The 17,241-nt window shown below is 49.1% G+C and overlaps 1 protein-coding gene across 3 annotated transcripts in view; it reads left to right on the forward strand.

Moving 5' to 3' along the window:
* The window catches only part of GAS7 (growth arrest specific 7), an 80,881-nt gene that overhangs the window by 14,673 nt on the left and 48,967 nt on the right, over positions 1–17,241 (forward strand). For 2 of the 3 annotated variants that reach the window (XM_053960211.1, XM_053960212.1), the window contains exon 2: positions 15,829–15,952. In XM_053960211.1, the coding sequence (XP_053816186.1) occupies positions 15,829–15,952 (124 nt within the window). Of the gene's footprint in view, positions 1–14,954; positions 15,039–15,828; positions 15,953–17,241 lie in introns of those variants that run through there. The other variant, XM_053960213.1, reaches the window with a different exon arrangement.

Raw genomic sequence — 17,241 nt, forward strand, 5'->3', positions numbered from 1 at the left:
CGTGAGCTCCTGTGGCCACCGAGCAGCAGGACCTGTTCAGAGTGGACGTTGAGGGTGGGCAGAGGGGCCAGAGCCTGCTGTCAGCCAGTGCCTGCCCTGTTCCCCTGTGGCTGCAGCAGCCTGGTCTCCAGGAATGCTGAGTGTGTCCCGTGCTGCTCTGGGTGGGGGCTGGAGCAGTTGGAGCACACGGGTGGGAAGGTGTTACAGATGGCACCAGAGCCAGAGCTCAGCTGGTCACTGACGGGGCCACCTCCTGACAGAGGAGTCCAGCCCTTCTGTACAGATGATGCAGGAGATGCTGATTTCTCCAGAGTGGGTGAGTGTTGGTTTATGCCTGGCAGGAGCTGCCCAGAGCTCTCCAGTGGAAAACTCCTGGCATGGGGTGAGCGAGGGCTCCTCCGTGCCTGATGGGGGCTGTGTGTGTTTGGTGCCCACTGGCTCATTTATAGTCTCCAGGAGAGGAGGATTAGCCAACCTCCTGTGCCAGGTGAGCAGCTGAAGGGCAGAAACTGACAGACATGGCTGCAGTTTTTTCTTCTCTGCGTGGAGTCGAGCACCACACACTTCCTCAGGAGCTGCTGTGCGTGCTGTGACCGTCCTGCTGCCCCAGGGGGCCATCAGAAGTGCCAGCACAGGGTGTCCAGGGACACGGCAGGTTTCTCATAAGCTTCAAGGATTGTTTGTGCTGTTGTGTTCCAGCATGGACAGGTGAGTAGCCTTGGGGCAGGAACTTCTCAGTCCTGCAGACAAGAACAAGTTCATCCTTATTTCAAAAGGACAGAACACTCTTGATTCCTTTAGAGCCAACTGAGGAAGAGAAACTCCTGAGGTCAGGCTCTCCCAGTGCTTTTTCAGATGTCCAGGCTGGAGGAGCTGGGTTCTTTTTCTCCCTGGTGATCAGAGAACTGTGAGCACCTGCTCAGCTGAGGTCTGCAGTCCTGAGTGGAGGCAAGAGCATGGAGCAGCTCTGCCTGTGGGTATGCTCAAACAGGCTGTATGGCAATCCCCACAAGGAACTGCACTGAGATGTAGTTTTCATGTCTTGCCAAGCTGTTCTTCCCTTGCTAAGTCAGAGAGCAGGAGCCTGAGGGTGTTGTTATCAATCTGGAGTTTGAATTCAGCATCTGTTCTGCATCCTCCTGCTTCTTTCCCAGGCGTGAGGCCAAGGTTTGGTGTCCAGGAGGTGGGACCTGCCTGCAAATGCAGGGCTGTGCTCAGCCTCCCCATTCCCTCCTCCACAAACAAGGCTGCTGCAGCACAGCAGGGAAGGTGCAAATATGACTTTTACAGCCCAGAAAGCAGCTCTTGGGTTTGAATTAAATTTTCCCAGATTTTTTTTTTTTTTTTCCCCCCACCTTGCATCTGTCTGAGCCCAGCACAAGTGTTCGGGCAGCTGGGTGCAGCACCACAGGTGTCACAGAGAGGTTCCCCAGCACTTCACTGGAAGTCTCAGAAGGGAAGTAGCACAAACAGTGAAGTGCCCTGAGCAGGACAAGCTCCTGACAGAAGGGACCCTGAAGGAGTTTGGTGCTCTGGGTAATATCCAAAAAGTGTTTCCATGACTCCTGGATTAGCTGTACCAGAGGCTGTGCTGCAATACTGGTTTTTTCCTGCTCTTCACAGGGTAGCAGCTTGTGATCTGGAAATTTATGACCATTTATTTTTACGTTAAGTGTAGATTAAAAAAATCAGTTCTACCTTTTTCACGAAAGCATATGACTTAAAACCCCCATGGACTTAAAAATCCCATCTAAAGTAGTGGAATATAATCATCAGACTCAACAGAACTTTCTTGTTTTCCCTAGGTTTAACTTTTTTTTTTGCAATCCCAGGCTTTAAAATACCTCAGCTGCAAATACTACTGTAATTCACACGCAAAAGCTTGCAGAAGTTCCTTTGGAGAGGGTTTAAAGGCTAGGAATGATTTCTTTATGAGTCTTTGAGGTGATGATGTCCAGGTAGTGCAGGGTGGCCAGACAGCACCTTTGCTGTGCTGGTATTATTAAAAATTTCATTGTGAATGCCATCAGAAAGATTGTACCATCCCCACCCCAATTCTTAACTTTCAGCTCCAAGTGTTGATCTTTTTCCTAAGTAGCATTTTCTTATTAGATTATGAGATTATTTCTGTTAGATTTTATGTTCTTTTTAATACATGATGTCATACTTTAAATCATATTTCTATTTTCATATCAAACATGTCCATTCCAAGCCATCTCCCAGTGGAATGTCAGCATGGTGTAATCTTTGAGAACAGTTGCTGAGGATACATATGTGTACCTCATACTCCAGCCTCAGGCTCACTCCTTTGCTTCAGAAAGGCTGAATAATACCTACATCATTTCTTAGCAATAGTTATTTGATATTTTTTAAAGAAGTTCAGCCTTTATTGTGGCTTTGATACCACCTTCATCCTGACCTTCCCTTCTGCAAGTTAAATTCATTTTTCTCTCTCCTGTGAGGGATGGGAAAATAAACCCCCCTTTTTCTTTTCAGCAGATTGATGGCATATCCAAGACACTCCCCTTTCATTCATTATTTCTGCCCTGTATTAAGCTACTTTTTTTCTCTTTCTTCTGTTCAGGTCATTTTTTTCTAGCTCTCTGGTTTTTACTCTCTTTTGGACTAGAATTTCCATGGATTCTCAGAGAAGATTAGCAAATGCTCTGGGATTTATGAGCCAGTTCTTCAAAAGTCTATCAATCTCAGTGTTCTCCAGGTTATTCTTTCCCTATTGCAGGCTGAAATCTTTGTTGCTGGTATTAACTGTGGCAGACACTTGATGATGGAGGACTTCATTAATAAATTACATCTTGTTGAATATCCTGAACATGGTCATTCATGGGTAGCTCTCCTCTGCTGAGCTTCCACTGGTTCTTTTACTTGGTGTTCCTCTTAATACACATTTATAAAGTATTTCCTGCTACTGTTAATGTTTTTCTGCTGATTTTATCTACTTTTACGCCTACACTTCTGTACTTGTCATAGGAATAACTGGCAGCTTTTTTAAATTTAAAAGCAGTCTAAAAGGTTCCTTCTCTTACATGCCTAGTGCTGAGCACAAAGGCTTCCCAGTCCCAATGACTTCTGATGTTTCCATATTACAATTATTCAAATTCACTGATGCAGTAGCAGGTAATTATATGCTGTAATGGACATAGGAGGAAGACAGATACTGCAATGCCCAGTTCCATAAACAAGATTAACTTGCTAGGTGTAGAGCAATCAAACCAATGAATTGTCTTTATCTGCTTCGAGAGTATGGTTTGATGAATCTGGAGTATGCAGCAGGTCACAGTGTCTGGAAATGCATCCTCTGGGCAGGACAGTCCCAGGGATTGAGGTGCCAGGCAATTTTAAAATGGCCAGTTTATTCATCATCTTTATCCAGTGAGATAGGAGACTGACTGGGAAAAAAGAGGGGGTGAAGAGGACCCAGTGATATTCATTGTGTTCTTCTGAGGGTGCTCAGTTACTGCACAGGGCAAATTAAAATCCATCAATAACAGTTTCCAGGGATTTCCCCCTGCTGGCTTTTTTGGGGGGCTGTTTTCTCCTACTTGCACTTTTTCCAGGCTGAATATTGAATTGATATTTCCTGGGTGTTTCTGTCTGCTCCATTGTTTTTTCTTGCATGCATCTGACCCATCAGCAGTTGGTCATGTCCCAGCAGCAGGTCTCCTGCTCAGCTGCCACTGCTGTGTCCCAGCCCTTTCCTTGAGGTCTGCCTTTGCCATCCCTCACCCCTGCAGTCCTTCCCAACCACTGGCAGTGTGCTGCCTTAAATGTTATTCTTGCATATGGACCAGGACTGAATGAATTCCACTGCACAAATGTGATGATCTGGATATTCTTCTTCTCAGATGAAATGTTTGTATGGTGGAGTTTCATTAAAGAGAGCTAAACCAGGAAAAGGAGATCTGAGCTCCCTTCAGTGTGTAGAGGGCCAGGAGCAGCAGCTGTGAGGACCAGAAACAGGTTTTTTACCTCAGAGGTAGGCCACTAATTAGAAGCTAAATGTGAACAAACCCTTTAATTTCAGCCATAGATAAGAGGTATTCACTTCACCAAGGGCTGCCTGGTCTGGTGGAATGGCTGCTCACATTACAGTCCTACCTTTGCATGTGGGAGAAACACACAGGTGTCCTCTGCTTGTGTCCTCCTCCAAATCAGAAAGGCCAAAAGGAGCAGAACCACTGTGCAGGAGTGCTGGAGAAAGGACAGCAGCTGCAGAGAGCTGCTGGTGCTGATGGATTGATGAGAGCCAGCTCAGTTCTTTCCAGGAGCACAGGGAAGAGGGGACCAGTCAGCTCCTGCAGAGCACTGGAGACCCTCTGCTGCTCTGCCCACCAGGAGCTTCTCAGGGTGCTGCATTACCTGGATGTCACACACGGGCTGGCCTTGATCTCAGCCCAGCAAACAGCTCTGATGTGGCTGTCCAGACCTTGCTGTGGGACAGGATTGAGGCAGGCAGGCAGAGATACGTGAGCAGCCCCCAGAGTCGCTGAGCCTGGTGAAGGAGATTTTCCTGAGGGACATCTCAGTCTTCTGTCAGGGTACAGATGCAGCCCCACACTGGCAGAGTCGGAGAAGGGGCCCTGGAAGAATGCTGCAGGTGCAGTAATTGGTGTCAGTGGGGCTCTCCCTGCCTGCTGAGCCTGCCTGCAGCCTGTGTCCCAGCTGCCAGCAGCACCAAGCATTCTGCACTGCCCCCAAAGTCCCTTGGCCTTCCTGTGCCACCCTGTCCTGCCAGCAGGCGTGGGCACATGGCCCTGCTCTCAGAGCTGCCTGTGCATCTCCCTGTTTGTCTGCCTGGCTGCTTGTCTGTCCGTCTGTCTGGCCACAGCACAGGCAGGGTGAGCTACGGCTCCTGCAGCCTCGTTCAGGCGTGCCAAGTGGTCAGAATGGCCTTCCTCCCGTGCCTTATTTTGTTGTTTGTTTGTTTGCTGGTTTATTAAGATTTGTAGCAGCAGCAGAAATGAGAAAATAGAGGTGGTGTGTCTGTGTGAGTGCATTGTGCTGCGGGGTTACAGGCACAACAGTCACATTCCCCACGCCTGAGAGAGATTACAAGGGAGGGCGCAGGAATGTGCATCTGGCAGCACTTTGTATCTTGGCCATTTCACTGCTTTCTCTGCATCTGAGGTTCCCAAAGTTTTGGTCATGGAGGGCCATTTAATCCGGGGAACAGATTTCCTCTGCAGGGAAACACCATTCAAGAAAAATTGAGTGTGTTTGTAAGTAAAAGGTTGCTGCTTGGAAAAGTCGTAAGGCAGGGATCTGCCCAACCACAGCAACAGGAGGAAGCAAATTTCATTTTAAAGCAGAGGAAAGTGTAGCTATAATGTGCCAAAAGATTGCTTAAGGCCTGGGGCCAGGAACAGAATCTGAGCTAACTATTGCAATTTTGCTTTAATTTCATGGGTTTTTAGATAGTGCTCATAATAAAATTATCAGAAATGCTGATCATTAAACATAAGGTTCTCAGGCACCTTGTCCAACATTCTTCCTGAAAGAGAAAAGTTTAGTCAAAGGCTTTTTTATAGTTAAAGTAATGCCCTATCCCTGGAAGTGTCCAAGGCCAGGCTGGGCAGGGCTTGGAGCAGTCTGGTCTGGTGGAAGGTGTCCCTGCCCATGGCAGTGAGTTGGAGTGGGATGAGCTTTGATGTCCCTTCCAACCCGAAGCATTCTGTGATTCTGTGATAAATACAGACAACTAACAGGGATTATTCTTTGGACACTCACAGAATGTTCTTTTATTAATTTCTCATGGGAAGAATACTCTAACTCTGGAGATCCGACAAGATGCTTATCTATGATGCTTTTACTTGCTTTTCTAACTTATAGACACGTTACTTGCTCCAAAATATTTCTGTAAGTCCATGTTTTTGGCAGATGACTGCAGCAAGGTTTGAGGTTGCTGTGCCTTAGCTCTGCTATGCATACTTGAGTGTGGATGTGGGAGGGAGTTTCTGTATTTTAAGGGAAAATCCCTTCCTTCCTGAAAGGACACTAATTATTAGTTGTTATCAAGTGATTTTTATTGTGTCTGGGAAACTGCAGAACCCAGCAATAGAATGGGGCTTGTTAAAATAGAATGGGGCTTGTTAAAACCCCAGTGATGTGTGAGAAATGAAGCCCATGAAGGCATACCCTAGCAACAGATGGGAGAGAGCATGCTGGAATTGCATTGTTCAGAATTGCATCCAGCTGCTGGAATTGCAGAGGATGCTGCAGGAAGATTGCAGCGCAGGTAGAGAGAGCGTTCAGCCAGGCTGAGCTTCCTGCAGTGCACAGGCTGGAGGCCCCACATTAAACATTTGGCTTTATTCCCAGATGTTCCATTCCTCCAAGCCCAGCTGCACTCACAGGCACAAGAATTCCAGAAGGCAGCCGTGCTGCCCAGCTCTTTGTTTGCCCTCAAGCCTGCTGAGGGTGACTTTTCTACCCCCCTTTTTTCATGCCACGGCCCAGGGAGAGGGGTCAGACAGCAAATTTAAGTCTGTGGGAAGTTTCTTTTTTTAACTGCTTGCAGTCACCCTTCCAGGGCAGAGCACCTGGAGCAGGCAGCATGCCCCCAGCTCCCTGGCTGCCTCTCGGGCCTCTGACCATCTAGCTGGTGTGCCACGCTCTGCAGTCACTCAGGGAGGGATTTGTCCCCACAGCAGGTCATTTCAAACTGGAGACAAGCAGTAATGCAGCAGCTGGCTTGGTCTGGGCTTGTGACTCTCTGTGCTTCTGGGGGTGGCTCTGACAGTACAAGGTTTGCTCAACAATGGCCCTGTTGTCCCCGGATGCCCAGAACAACACAGCCCTTCAGAGTACTTGGCCCTGGTGCTCTGCCTCATACCAGATGCTGGTGTCAGAGACGGAGTGGCACATCCCTCCTGAGAAGGGTGAGGCTTGTAAAAAACTTCTCTGCTCCAGGTTTCCCGTAGCAGAGTCTCAGGCATCCAATTTTGGGAAGAAGAAAACTTAGTAACTGAGTGGTACAGTGCTAGAAACAGCCCTGGGGAGAGACCTCGAACAAAGGCATCCCTGGGCTTTTATGGGCTGCTGGGAGGGTTTGCTCCATGTTTCAGGGAGGCAGCTGGTCACGGACATGCTTGGGAATGGGTAAGAGGTATCAGCCCAGTCCTTCCTGGCATTCTTTCACTGGACTTTTAACTTCTGGGTGGTTCATGTGCTGACTTCCCACAGGGGTGTCCAAGGCCACGTGTTGATGCCAAGATCTGCCCCTTTTCTCTTCAGTACCTGTTTCTTAGACAGGACAGACTGCAGTCATCAGTCAGGGCATGGACAGACAAATGTCATCACCAGCTGCCTATTTAACTGGTTCCTTGAATCCTCTTACCTTTCATTGGTTTCATCCCTTCCCCCATCCTTGTTTCTTCTCTAACCATCTACCCCTAACCATCCCTTGTCTTGTATAATACCTCTTTCCCTGCATCCCTCTGTCTCTCAGTGGTCTAGAGAACCTTTCCTGTGACTCACTGTGATGATTTCCACCTCAGACCAGGGGCCTGATGGCTCTCACCATGAGGGTGACTGCACAGAGGGCTGTGTTTGTGGGATTAGGTTATCTCAGCTCCCATCATTGTCCCTCTGTGTGCTGTTCCCGATCCTCTCTGCTCCGTTGTGTGTGGAGCTGGGCCCTTCACAGAATCACAGATTCCCCAAGGATGGAAAAGCCCTGTGAGATCACCAAGTCCAGCCACTAACCCAGCGCTGCCAAGTCCAGCACTGAGCCGTGTCCCTGAACACCACATCTGCTCATTGTCTGAGCACTTCCAGGGGCAGTGATTCTACAACTTGCCTTGACAACCTCTCCTAATGCCTGACCACCCTTTTGGTGAAGAATTCTTTTCTAATATGGCAGCAGTCTGTCTACAGGACACCTCCTTGGCTTTCCAAGGCCGTGCTGTAAAAGCTGCATCCTTGTGGCTGCCCACTGTGGCCACAGCATTTTTCCTGTCCAGTGTCAGTCTGGCCATCACCTGTCCATGCATGGCTCAGCTGGATACAGGAGAGGGGCTGCTCAAAGGGAATTGGACAGATTTGTCCGTAGAGTGACTTCTCTGTTAGCATAGAAGGGAAAAACAACTGTGTGTTTTCCCTGGGGGTGATCCCTGAGCTCCCTGTGGGTGCATTGTGGTCACTGTGTTCTAGATGGGCTTTCTCAGAGCAGACACTACTCCCATCTGGCTGTCCAGGCTCCTTGGCACCTGGTGAGAGGGTGGTACTTGATTTACCCCTCCTTGGTTGCTCTTTCAGTGCCAGATCTCTGCACCCTTGTCACGAAGTGCTGAATGCTGTCACCCCCTGAGAGCACCCAGAGAAAGGAGCACAGGAGAGGGAGCAGAGCTCAGGCAGAGCCAGAGGCAGAGAAGGCTGACAGCTGGGCTGTCCTTTGCAGGCTGCTCTCACCCTCCTGCTCACTTGCCACTCCCCAAATCCCTGCTGTCAAAGCCTTTTTATTGTCTCTTTGCTAACCACCCTCTTCAAACCAGGGCCACACTGCGAATCTCAATCCTCAGATTCCACACTGAATCTCAATTCTGCCATCTTTCTTATGCTTCCTACTTCTTACACCTGCCCAGCTTCCCTCCTCAGCCAAAACCCACTGATTGCTGTAGCCAAGCACTCCCTGAGCTGCTGCTTTGCCAGGGAGTGAGCATCGTCTGTGGTAGGATCTGGACCAGACCTGGTGCCAGGAGCCCCACGTCACCCACCACGGGGGCCAGGCTCAGCTGCAGCTTAGTGCTGTGACTTCTCCCAGTCTGGCACATGGCTCTGTGCACCAGGCACATGTTGGGAAGGAAGGGAGAAGGCTGAGCTGCACTGGAGTTACTCAGATTTTTCATTTTTGGCTTGACAGCCCCTATTTTGAAGGGGTCAGGGTGGGATTCACAGGTCAGAGCATTTCTCTTCCCACATATTTTGGTCTCTCACACAGCACTGAGGCAGAAAACATCACCCACTCTGTCTCCCCGGGTCATGTATCCTTCAGAAACAGCTTGTTTCTCCCTCATTTATGGTACTGATGGAGAAAAATATCCTAGTCCCAGAAGGCTCATTCTCTGCTAACACAGTGCTTTTCACGTACATTACATTAAAGCAAAGTCCTGGGCACATGCCTGTGCCACAGCCAGGGACCTGGGTGGGTGAGAAGGGAGGCTTTTGGCAGCTGTGGATCTGGTTGGAGAGCAGGCAGAGCTGGGTTGGGAGGCATGCACGCTGTGTTCCAGAGCCAAACGAGACAGAGCGGAGTGCAGAGATATGGGAGACTTGGCCACCTGTTCCTCCTGGCCACAGCCACCATCAGCTGGTGGGAAGGTGGCAGAGATGGCATCCAAGGAAACAGCAGCTGCACGGAGATACAGGAGATACTTAGGCAGGAGTGAGGCAGAGTGGCATGGCACAGAGGAAACTCACTAGCGCAAGGAGGTTTTTAAAACTGGGAAAAATGCGAGCTGCCCAGCTCAGCTGGAATGTGGGCACAGTTCAGCCCACAGCTTCAAGCTCAGCACGCTGAGATGCTCCAACTCAGCACAGGAAAGGGACTGTCCCCTGGGGGACGAGGGCTGGTGGCACAGGAGGCTGGCGCCCGGAGCAGAGGAATGGCACAGCAGGGCTGCAGGGCAGTGGCACGGGCAGGGCCACCCAGGGAGGGTGACTTGTCCCCAGCAGAACGTGCCATCCTGTTCGGCCCGAGGGGAGCTGTGCTGGTTGCCCTGACAACCAGGACAGATCATATGACCCGTTCCACTTTCTATATATAAATGTGTTTCACACAGTGTATGTGACTCCATGGAAACCAAATGTTGAGCAAGGAAGATTGCATAAAAATGAACAAAATACAGAATGACTCAAAGTACGAGGCAGAGCGAGGCTGTGGGTAGGGCTGAGGGGTTTGTGGGTGCCCCAGGCCTTCTCCTGAGGCAGGGCACAGGCTGGTACAGGCACCAAACACAGACCCCACTGCTTTAACTGCTCCATACAGCACCCTCCTGTACCTAAAAGGGCTCCAGGACAGCTAGAGAGGGGTTTTGGACAAGGGCCTGCAGTGACACAGAGCAGGTTTTGATGAGCTTTTAGGAAGAAATTCTTCACTCTGATGGTGGGCAAGCCCTGGCACAGGCTGCCTAGAGAAGCTGTGTCTGCCCCATCCCTGGAAGTGTCCAAGGCCAGGTTAGGTGGGGCTTGGAGCAGCCTGGGCTAGTGGAAAGTGTCCCTGCCATGGCAGGGGGGGTGGAATGAGATGAGCTTTGAGGTCCTTTCCAGCCCAAACCATTCCATGATTCTGTGCTTCTGCCTTTTCTGCACCAGGACTGACACACACCCTTTCCAAGCTCAGTGGTCACACAAACTGCAGTTGGACAGAAAGATAAAGCTCAGTATTGTCAGTGCAGAACAAGCTGTTCCCCACAGGACAGAGGCTGCTGCAGGGGCAGATTCATGCTGTGTCCTTGCATTGCTCCTTGCAGAGAGATTCCCCTCCATAGTTTGCCCATCTTTCTGTCACCAGTGATCCTCCAGCACTGCAGGGCAGCTGCTTGTTTGGGCACTGTGGACTTTCCTGGTGCTGCTGGGTCTGCAGGTGGGACTGGACAGGTGGCAGCAGCAGGTGAGTGTGCTGATCTGCCCTCCAGCCCTGTCCCACAGCCAGAGGCTCCTCTTCGTTTGCTCCAAGGCTGCATGCTCTGCTGAAACAGGATCATAAAATCACAGGAGAATTTAAATTGGAAGGGACTTTTGAAGGTCTCTGGTCCAGCCCCTTGTTCAGAGTTAGATCAGGTTGCTGTAGGCTTGAACTTGTGGGTTTGGGATTGTTTTTCTTTCCTTTCCCTGGGGTTGTGTGTTGGGAATTGCCCCTGGACTGAGCTCCGCTGGAGCACTGTGCAAGCCCATACATCTTCAGGGAGCTCAGGCTTGTCAACACACAGATGTTTCCTCCCAGGATCCCTCTTTGAAGGAGAATGGGGATTTCCTGCAGTTTGAAAATGGGAAGTCATTTTCCTCTATTGAGCAAGGCAGAACTTGCCTCAGGGTCAAGTCATCATGGATTGAACTGATGTGTGTTACTCCCTGTTAGCCCCACTTTGCTACATAAAACTCTCTTTGGCTTTTTTCCCACCACTGGAACAGAATCACGATGCCAAGGGCTTTTCCAAAGGAACAGAATGAGTTGGACTGCTGCTAACTTGATCAAGAAGACCAAGAAAGAAAAGAAAAAGAGAACAGTCAGAAGAGGTGGAGTGAGAGAGGCACTCACCACTTCCCTGCTGGCTGTGCTGCCCTGTTCTGAGCTGGCCCAGCCAGACAGAAAGTGTCAGAGCTCTGACAGGCTGCTGCTCTTCTTCACGTGAAGCATCCAGGATGTCTGACCCAGGTGTCCTTCTCTTCAGACATGCCTCTAGACCATCAGTGTATAGCAGCACTCAGATGGAGCAGTATTTCCTGGTCAGGGTTGTGGTGCTGTGGGGTGGCTCTCTGGCCCACACAGGTTGTCCTCTTCTTGGCATTGCTGGCCCAGTGCCCATGGGTGCAAGGGAAGAAGCACAGAGAACGGTCAGGTTTGTGTGCTCTGACCTAAACAGCAAATCCTTCTGCCTCTTGTCAGTGCTGCTCTCCTGGATTAGGGGAGTTAAACCCATAGATCTGTTGTTATTCCACATGCTTGCCTTTGCTATCTCTCTCTCTCATCTCTCTTTGGTGCTGAAGAGCACCAGTGCCCTTTCTGCATTTGCTGCTCATTTCTGTTTCCTCTCTGCTGTGCATTTATCAGGAGAATTCCATCCCTGTGTTTCTGCAGGCAGCAGACAAAAAACATCCCTTGTCTGTAGAAGCAGACCTGTTGGGTGGCTGGCTCTTCAATGTTCCCCTGCTACACAGAATTCTGATCCTAGGAAATCTCGTGGGAGAGAAGTGCTTGTGCTGTTGGATTTTAATGTTTTGTGAGACACTTTGATCCCTTTTCCAGGCATCCAATACAGATGGAGGAGGATTTCACTGGGGTCACACGTTCACTGCTCACATTGTTCAGGTTTCCTGTTTCCTCGAGCATGTGTTGCAGACATCCTTTCTGGGTCCAGATTTGCCTGCCCACCACCATGGGGACAGCAGCTGGTGACACTTCCAGCAGTGACAGTGAGGGGAGTGGCCTGAACGTTTCTGAGCTCAAAGGCGCTGTGGGAGTTGGAAGGTTTAGAAAGCAGAAGGGACTGCAAGCCCACCCAGCCTGAGCTGGGGCAGGGGTGTCAGGGTCCTGGCTTTTTCTCTTTATTGGAATACAGCAGAACTCCTAGAAAGAGGCACTTAATCTTCATGGAGGAACCACAAGAAGTGCACAGCTCCCTGGTAAGCCTTGATACTTATCCTCATGACTGGCAGATTCTTTTCAAGCTGAGCTTTTCTTCACTCCCAGTCCCTGCCTGCTGCTCTCTCTTTGGTGGTTTGCAATGCTCTCTGCTGACAGGGAACCTCCTCTCCACGCAGACATCCTCTGTTGTGATTTACTGTTCTCAGAAATTATCCTGGCAATAATTCCCCTAAAACAGGAACAAGAAATCAAAGTAACAGTCCAGTCTTGCTGATCTAAGGAAGAGGTGCATCTACACATGGGTACCTCTAAGTGCTTTCCTTGTTCCATGTGGCTGGGAACAGGGGTGCCCTGGTGGCAGCTGGGTTTGGGAGAGCTCTGAAGCCTGTCTGTGGCTGCTGTGCCAGATGTGGAGCTGTGCCAGATGTGGAGCTGGCTTCTTGGAACACTGTCTGCCAGTTGCCTGTGCTCCCTGTGCAGTCCCATGGCCCCATCCTTGCTGTGTCCCAGCAGCAGGATTGCCTGTCATCACATGCCACAGTAACCAAAACTTCTCCCACAGAGGTGTTCAAACATGGTCCTGGTTTAACTGTGCTGACAAAAGAAGAAGGGACTGCAGATGGCCTGGCTGGAACAGGCTTATGTCTGCTGAGAAAAATAGAGCAAGAAGATCTCTCCTTTTCCTCAGATCTCCTGTTTTGGCAGAAAGGGGACGATGTGCTACCCACGATGGCCTCTCTGGCACTCTCATTTCTGAAAGGATGGCTTGCTGAGTGTGCCTAAACTAAGAGGTACTTAATCTGTTGTGCATTATAATGCCCAGGCCCATGTGCATCTATCCCAGATCTCATCATCCCACACTATCTATGCCAGAGCATCCTGGGCTCCTACATGAGGAGAATAGGGCTTGTAGTGATATGGCAAGGGGGAATGGCTTCAAACTGAGAGAGAGTAGGTTGAGGTCAAGACATTAAGAAGAAATTCTTTACTGTGGAAGTGGTGAGGCCCTGGCACAGGCTGCCCAGAGAAGCTGTGGCTGCCCCTGGATCCCTGGAAGTGTCCCAGACCAGGCTGGACAGGGCTTGGAGCTTGGGATAGTGGAAGGTGTCCCTGCCATGGCAGGGGGATGAATGAGATGATCTTTAAGGTCCCTTCCAATCCAAACCAGTTGGTGATTCTGTGATTCTGTGAGGGGAGGGTGGTTAGGAAACCTGTATGAAGTCAAGTTTTGGTTTTTCTTCAGTTCCTCCCCTATGGCTTTTCAGTTCCTCTTTCCCCCAAAAGCTGCTGTAGGAGTCAGAGCCCAAGTGTTGTAGGGAGGGGATTGCACTGGGACCAGTTGGGGGCTCTAACACAGCAGTGCTCCTTGCATTCAGTGGATCTTCCTCTGCAGTCTCCATGGGGGGATGAGTCCTGCCTGATAGTGAGCTGAGTCAAATTCCTGTCTAAAACAAAGGGAAGAGATCCACACATACTCCATGCTGTCTTGGTTTCAGCTGAGGTACTGTTAGTTTTCTTCCTAGCAGCTGGTACAGTGCCAAGTTTGGATTCAGTAGGAGAATAATGTTGATAACAGCCTGATTTAGTTTAGCTCAGCGATGCCAGCCCTAAGTGGAGGACTCATCAGTGTCCTGTGCTGTGCCAGCAAGGAGCTGCAGAAGGAGCCAGGAGGGAGCAAGGCCAGGACAGCTGACCACACTGTCCAAAAGGATATTCCACACCACAGAACGTCATGCCCAGTGTATAAACTGGGGGAGTTGGCTAGGAGGGGCTGAATGCTGCTCAGAGAAGGGCTGGGTATGGGTGTTCAATTGTACTGTGCATCACTTGTCTTTTTTGGGTTTTATTCCTCTCTCTTTTTGTTTCCTCCTGTTTCTTTGTTATCATCATCATTATAGTTATCATTATCTTTTACTTTATTTCAGTGATTAAACTGTTCTTCTCTCACGAATTTTATTTTTTTTTCTGATTCTCCTCCCTATCCCAGGGGTGGGAGGCAGGGAGTGGGCGGCTGTGTAGTGCTGAGTTGCTGGCTGGAGTTAAACCACAATACACGCACATACAAGCAAACTGTTTCCCCACTGTGTGCAAGAACTTCAGCATTTGGCAGTGCTGAGATTCCCTCTTGACTGTCATTGATAGAGACTGCAGTGCTCACAGCACTTCTTGATTGGCAAAATCAGAAGAAAAAGTAGAAATATTAGTAACCAAAAAACAGAATTAGCAACTGCAAAACATGATGTTTGTATGCTTTTTGAAGTGATGCACATTTTGGCAGGGACTACAGCTGAAACACTGGGTTAACTTTGCTTTTTATACTGTTTCCATCCAACATTTGCTGGTGTTTACTGTTACCATCCTCTTCTGTCTCTTGGCATAGCCTTTGTTTCAGAATACGGTGTGGCACTCACCTGTGAAAGACCTCTGCTCCTCCTGCAGTCCAGCAGAGACACATGAAGCACACTGAAAATGTGACTGAAAGGATGTTGGGGCAATTCGGAGCTTCCCTTATGCAAACCACTAATATCTGTCCTTGCAGGGCTCTGGTGCTGATTGTGCAAAGTGGAGGAATACCCTGGGCCCCTAAAGTGATCTGAGCTTAATGGTGACCTGCTTGGCACATGGAATCACTGTAGGATCAAATTGAGGAGGAAGGGTAGTGGGAATGGAGGGACTTCAGTTCCAGAAGGGAAAGAAGGTGTTGGGTACAGAAACGGTGAGCATGCAGCAAAAATGTGTGAAATCTGGATCTTCTGAAACAGAACTCAGGGCTGGATTACCCCAAATTCCTCTTTATGAGGTTTTCATGCACAGCACAGACAGTCTGGTGTATCTTTGTTATTTTCAAGGCCAGATATCTGTGAAGGGAATACGAGGGAGCCAACCTGCTGCCGTGTCCTTCCGGAGCTGGTGCACTCCCACACTGCACAGTTTACTTTTCCTCAGTGTGCTTTGCAAACAGTAACAGGGGACCATTGATCCCGTGGTGGAGGAGCTGTCCCGGGATTTGTTCCAGTACTCTGTGCCATCCAATGGAGTTTACTGGGAGAGAGTCTGGTTTTGTGGTTCAGGTGATGGTGCCTCTGTAAAATAAATTGTGACAGCACCTCCACGATCAGTGCTTTGACCCACTGGTATATCCATGGGAAGGTAAAGGAGGGCCAGGTGCCTGCCTCTCTTTCCCAGACACTTGATCATTTCATGCTTTGCATTTTACGGCTCAGAGTAATTTTCTTGGACAGCTCCAAGTGCTCTTGGGACATTAAATACAGAGGGGTTCATTTCTGTCCCAAAGGGTGATTTCTCCAGGGCAGTGTTGCTTCCTGTTCTGGATGAAGCTAGCACAGATGAAGGGAGAAATGGACTGAAATTCTTTGGGTATATTGGAATCTGTAGAATGCCAAGCCACGTCATTTCCTTCCAGCTGTGTGTCTGGTTAGACTTTACATTATCTAGATACTGACTTAATAAGTTGTTTTGTTGTTTTTTTTCTTTTCTTTTCTCAGCAGAAACCCCGAAAGGCAACTCCTCAGCCAGGAGAAGACACCTTGAACGGCCACCTTCCCCCTGGCTGGCAGAGCTACATGTCTCCCCAGGGTCGCAGGTACTACGTGAACACCTTCACAAATGGTAAGTGGGGGTGGCTTTCCAGTACATGTTTCACCATACCAGCACAGATGTGTTTCAGGAAATCATCTTGCCAGTTGATTTTGATAACAAAAGTAGCTGCAGAGCCAAAGTAATTAATATGATCCTGACACCCATGTGAAAGAAAATAGAAGAAGATTATGATACTCTATCATCTTAATTCTGATCATCAGAAGACATCTGAAACGTTGGCAAAAGACAGAGAATGTAAAGTAGAAATGCCCCTGTCATAAATGTTTTGGAATATGAAACACTGTTAAAGATGCAATTTTTACCACATTCCCTGTGTCCTTTGCCTGGAGATATTTATGTCTGTATATACACATACCTGTAAAGTAGTTTGATAGAGCATCAGATATCACTAAAGCAGCATTGGGGAAAACAGAAACAGTGAACTGCTCAGACTCAGCTTGTCCATGGAGACAAGGAAAGACAAACACATGTAATGGGACAACACAGACAAAGCTTTCAGTCTGTATTGGTGTGTTCTAGTCACTGTCATGTTGAGAAGCAGACCTAACTCATGATCTTATCACCTGCTCAAGACCTGTCAAACTTGTACCACCTCCAGTTTACCCAAGACTCTGTGTCAACCTGCTCTTCTCATCATGAGCTCACAGCAGCATTGCAAAACAGGGTCTTGTGACCAGCAAATCCACATTTCTTTAGCAAAGAGAATGCCAGAGTGACATGAAGGAGAGGACAGCAGGAGCTAACCTTGTTCACAGGGAAGTTGCAGCCATCAGGAGTGACCTCTGGCATTCCTTTATCTCACAAAGGAGAGCCATGGGCACCTCATGGACTGTTCAGGGGCTGATGTATTTTATTTCAAGAAGCTTTTGGCCCAGAACTTTGCCAAATCATTACTTAGTGGAGTTTGATGCACTCACATCCTATAGGACCCTCTCTCCAGAAGGTGCATTTCCATTTAACCCTGCCTCCATCTCCAAGCACAGTTTTCTCTTGCTGGTGGGCAGCATCCCCTGCACAGCTGAGGAGATGAGCAGGAGTTAGATACCCCATCCCCACTGCAGTTCAAGTGCAGGGGAGGAGGTGATGATACTCATTTCTGAGCCATCACTGGCCAGGTGAAACCAGTAAGAGGCAGAGCCTGTTTCCTTTGTGGAAGAGCTCTTGTCGCAGGGACCCTGCCTCAGAAAGATGGGGGACTGCAACTAAATTTCTCCATAATGTCAGGCAGTTTTGTACTTCCCTCCCAAAAGTTGCAAGTAATATAACAAGGGCCAATTGCCATATCCTGCTTGGGAGCT

Source organism: Vidua chalybeata, chromosome 19 (genome assembly GCF_026979565.1).
Source record: "Vidua chalybeata isolate OUT-0048 chromosome 19, bVidCha1 merged haplotype, whole genome shotgun sequence".
Classification (NCBI taxonomy): domain Eukaryota; kingdom Metazoa; phylum Chordata; class Aves; order Passeriformes; family Viduidae; genus Vidua; species Vidua chalybeata.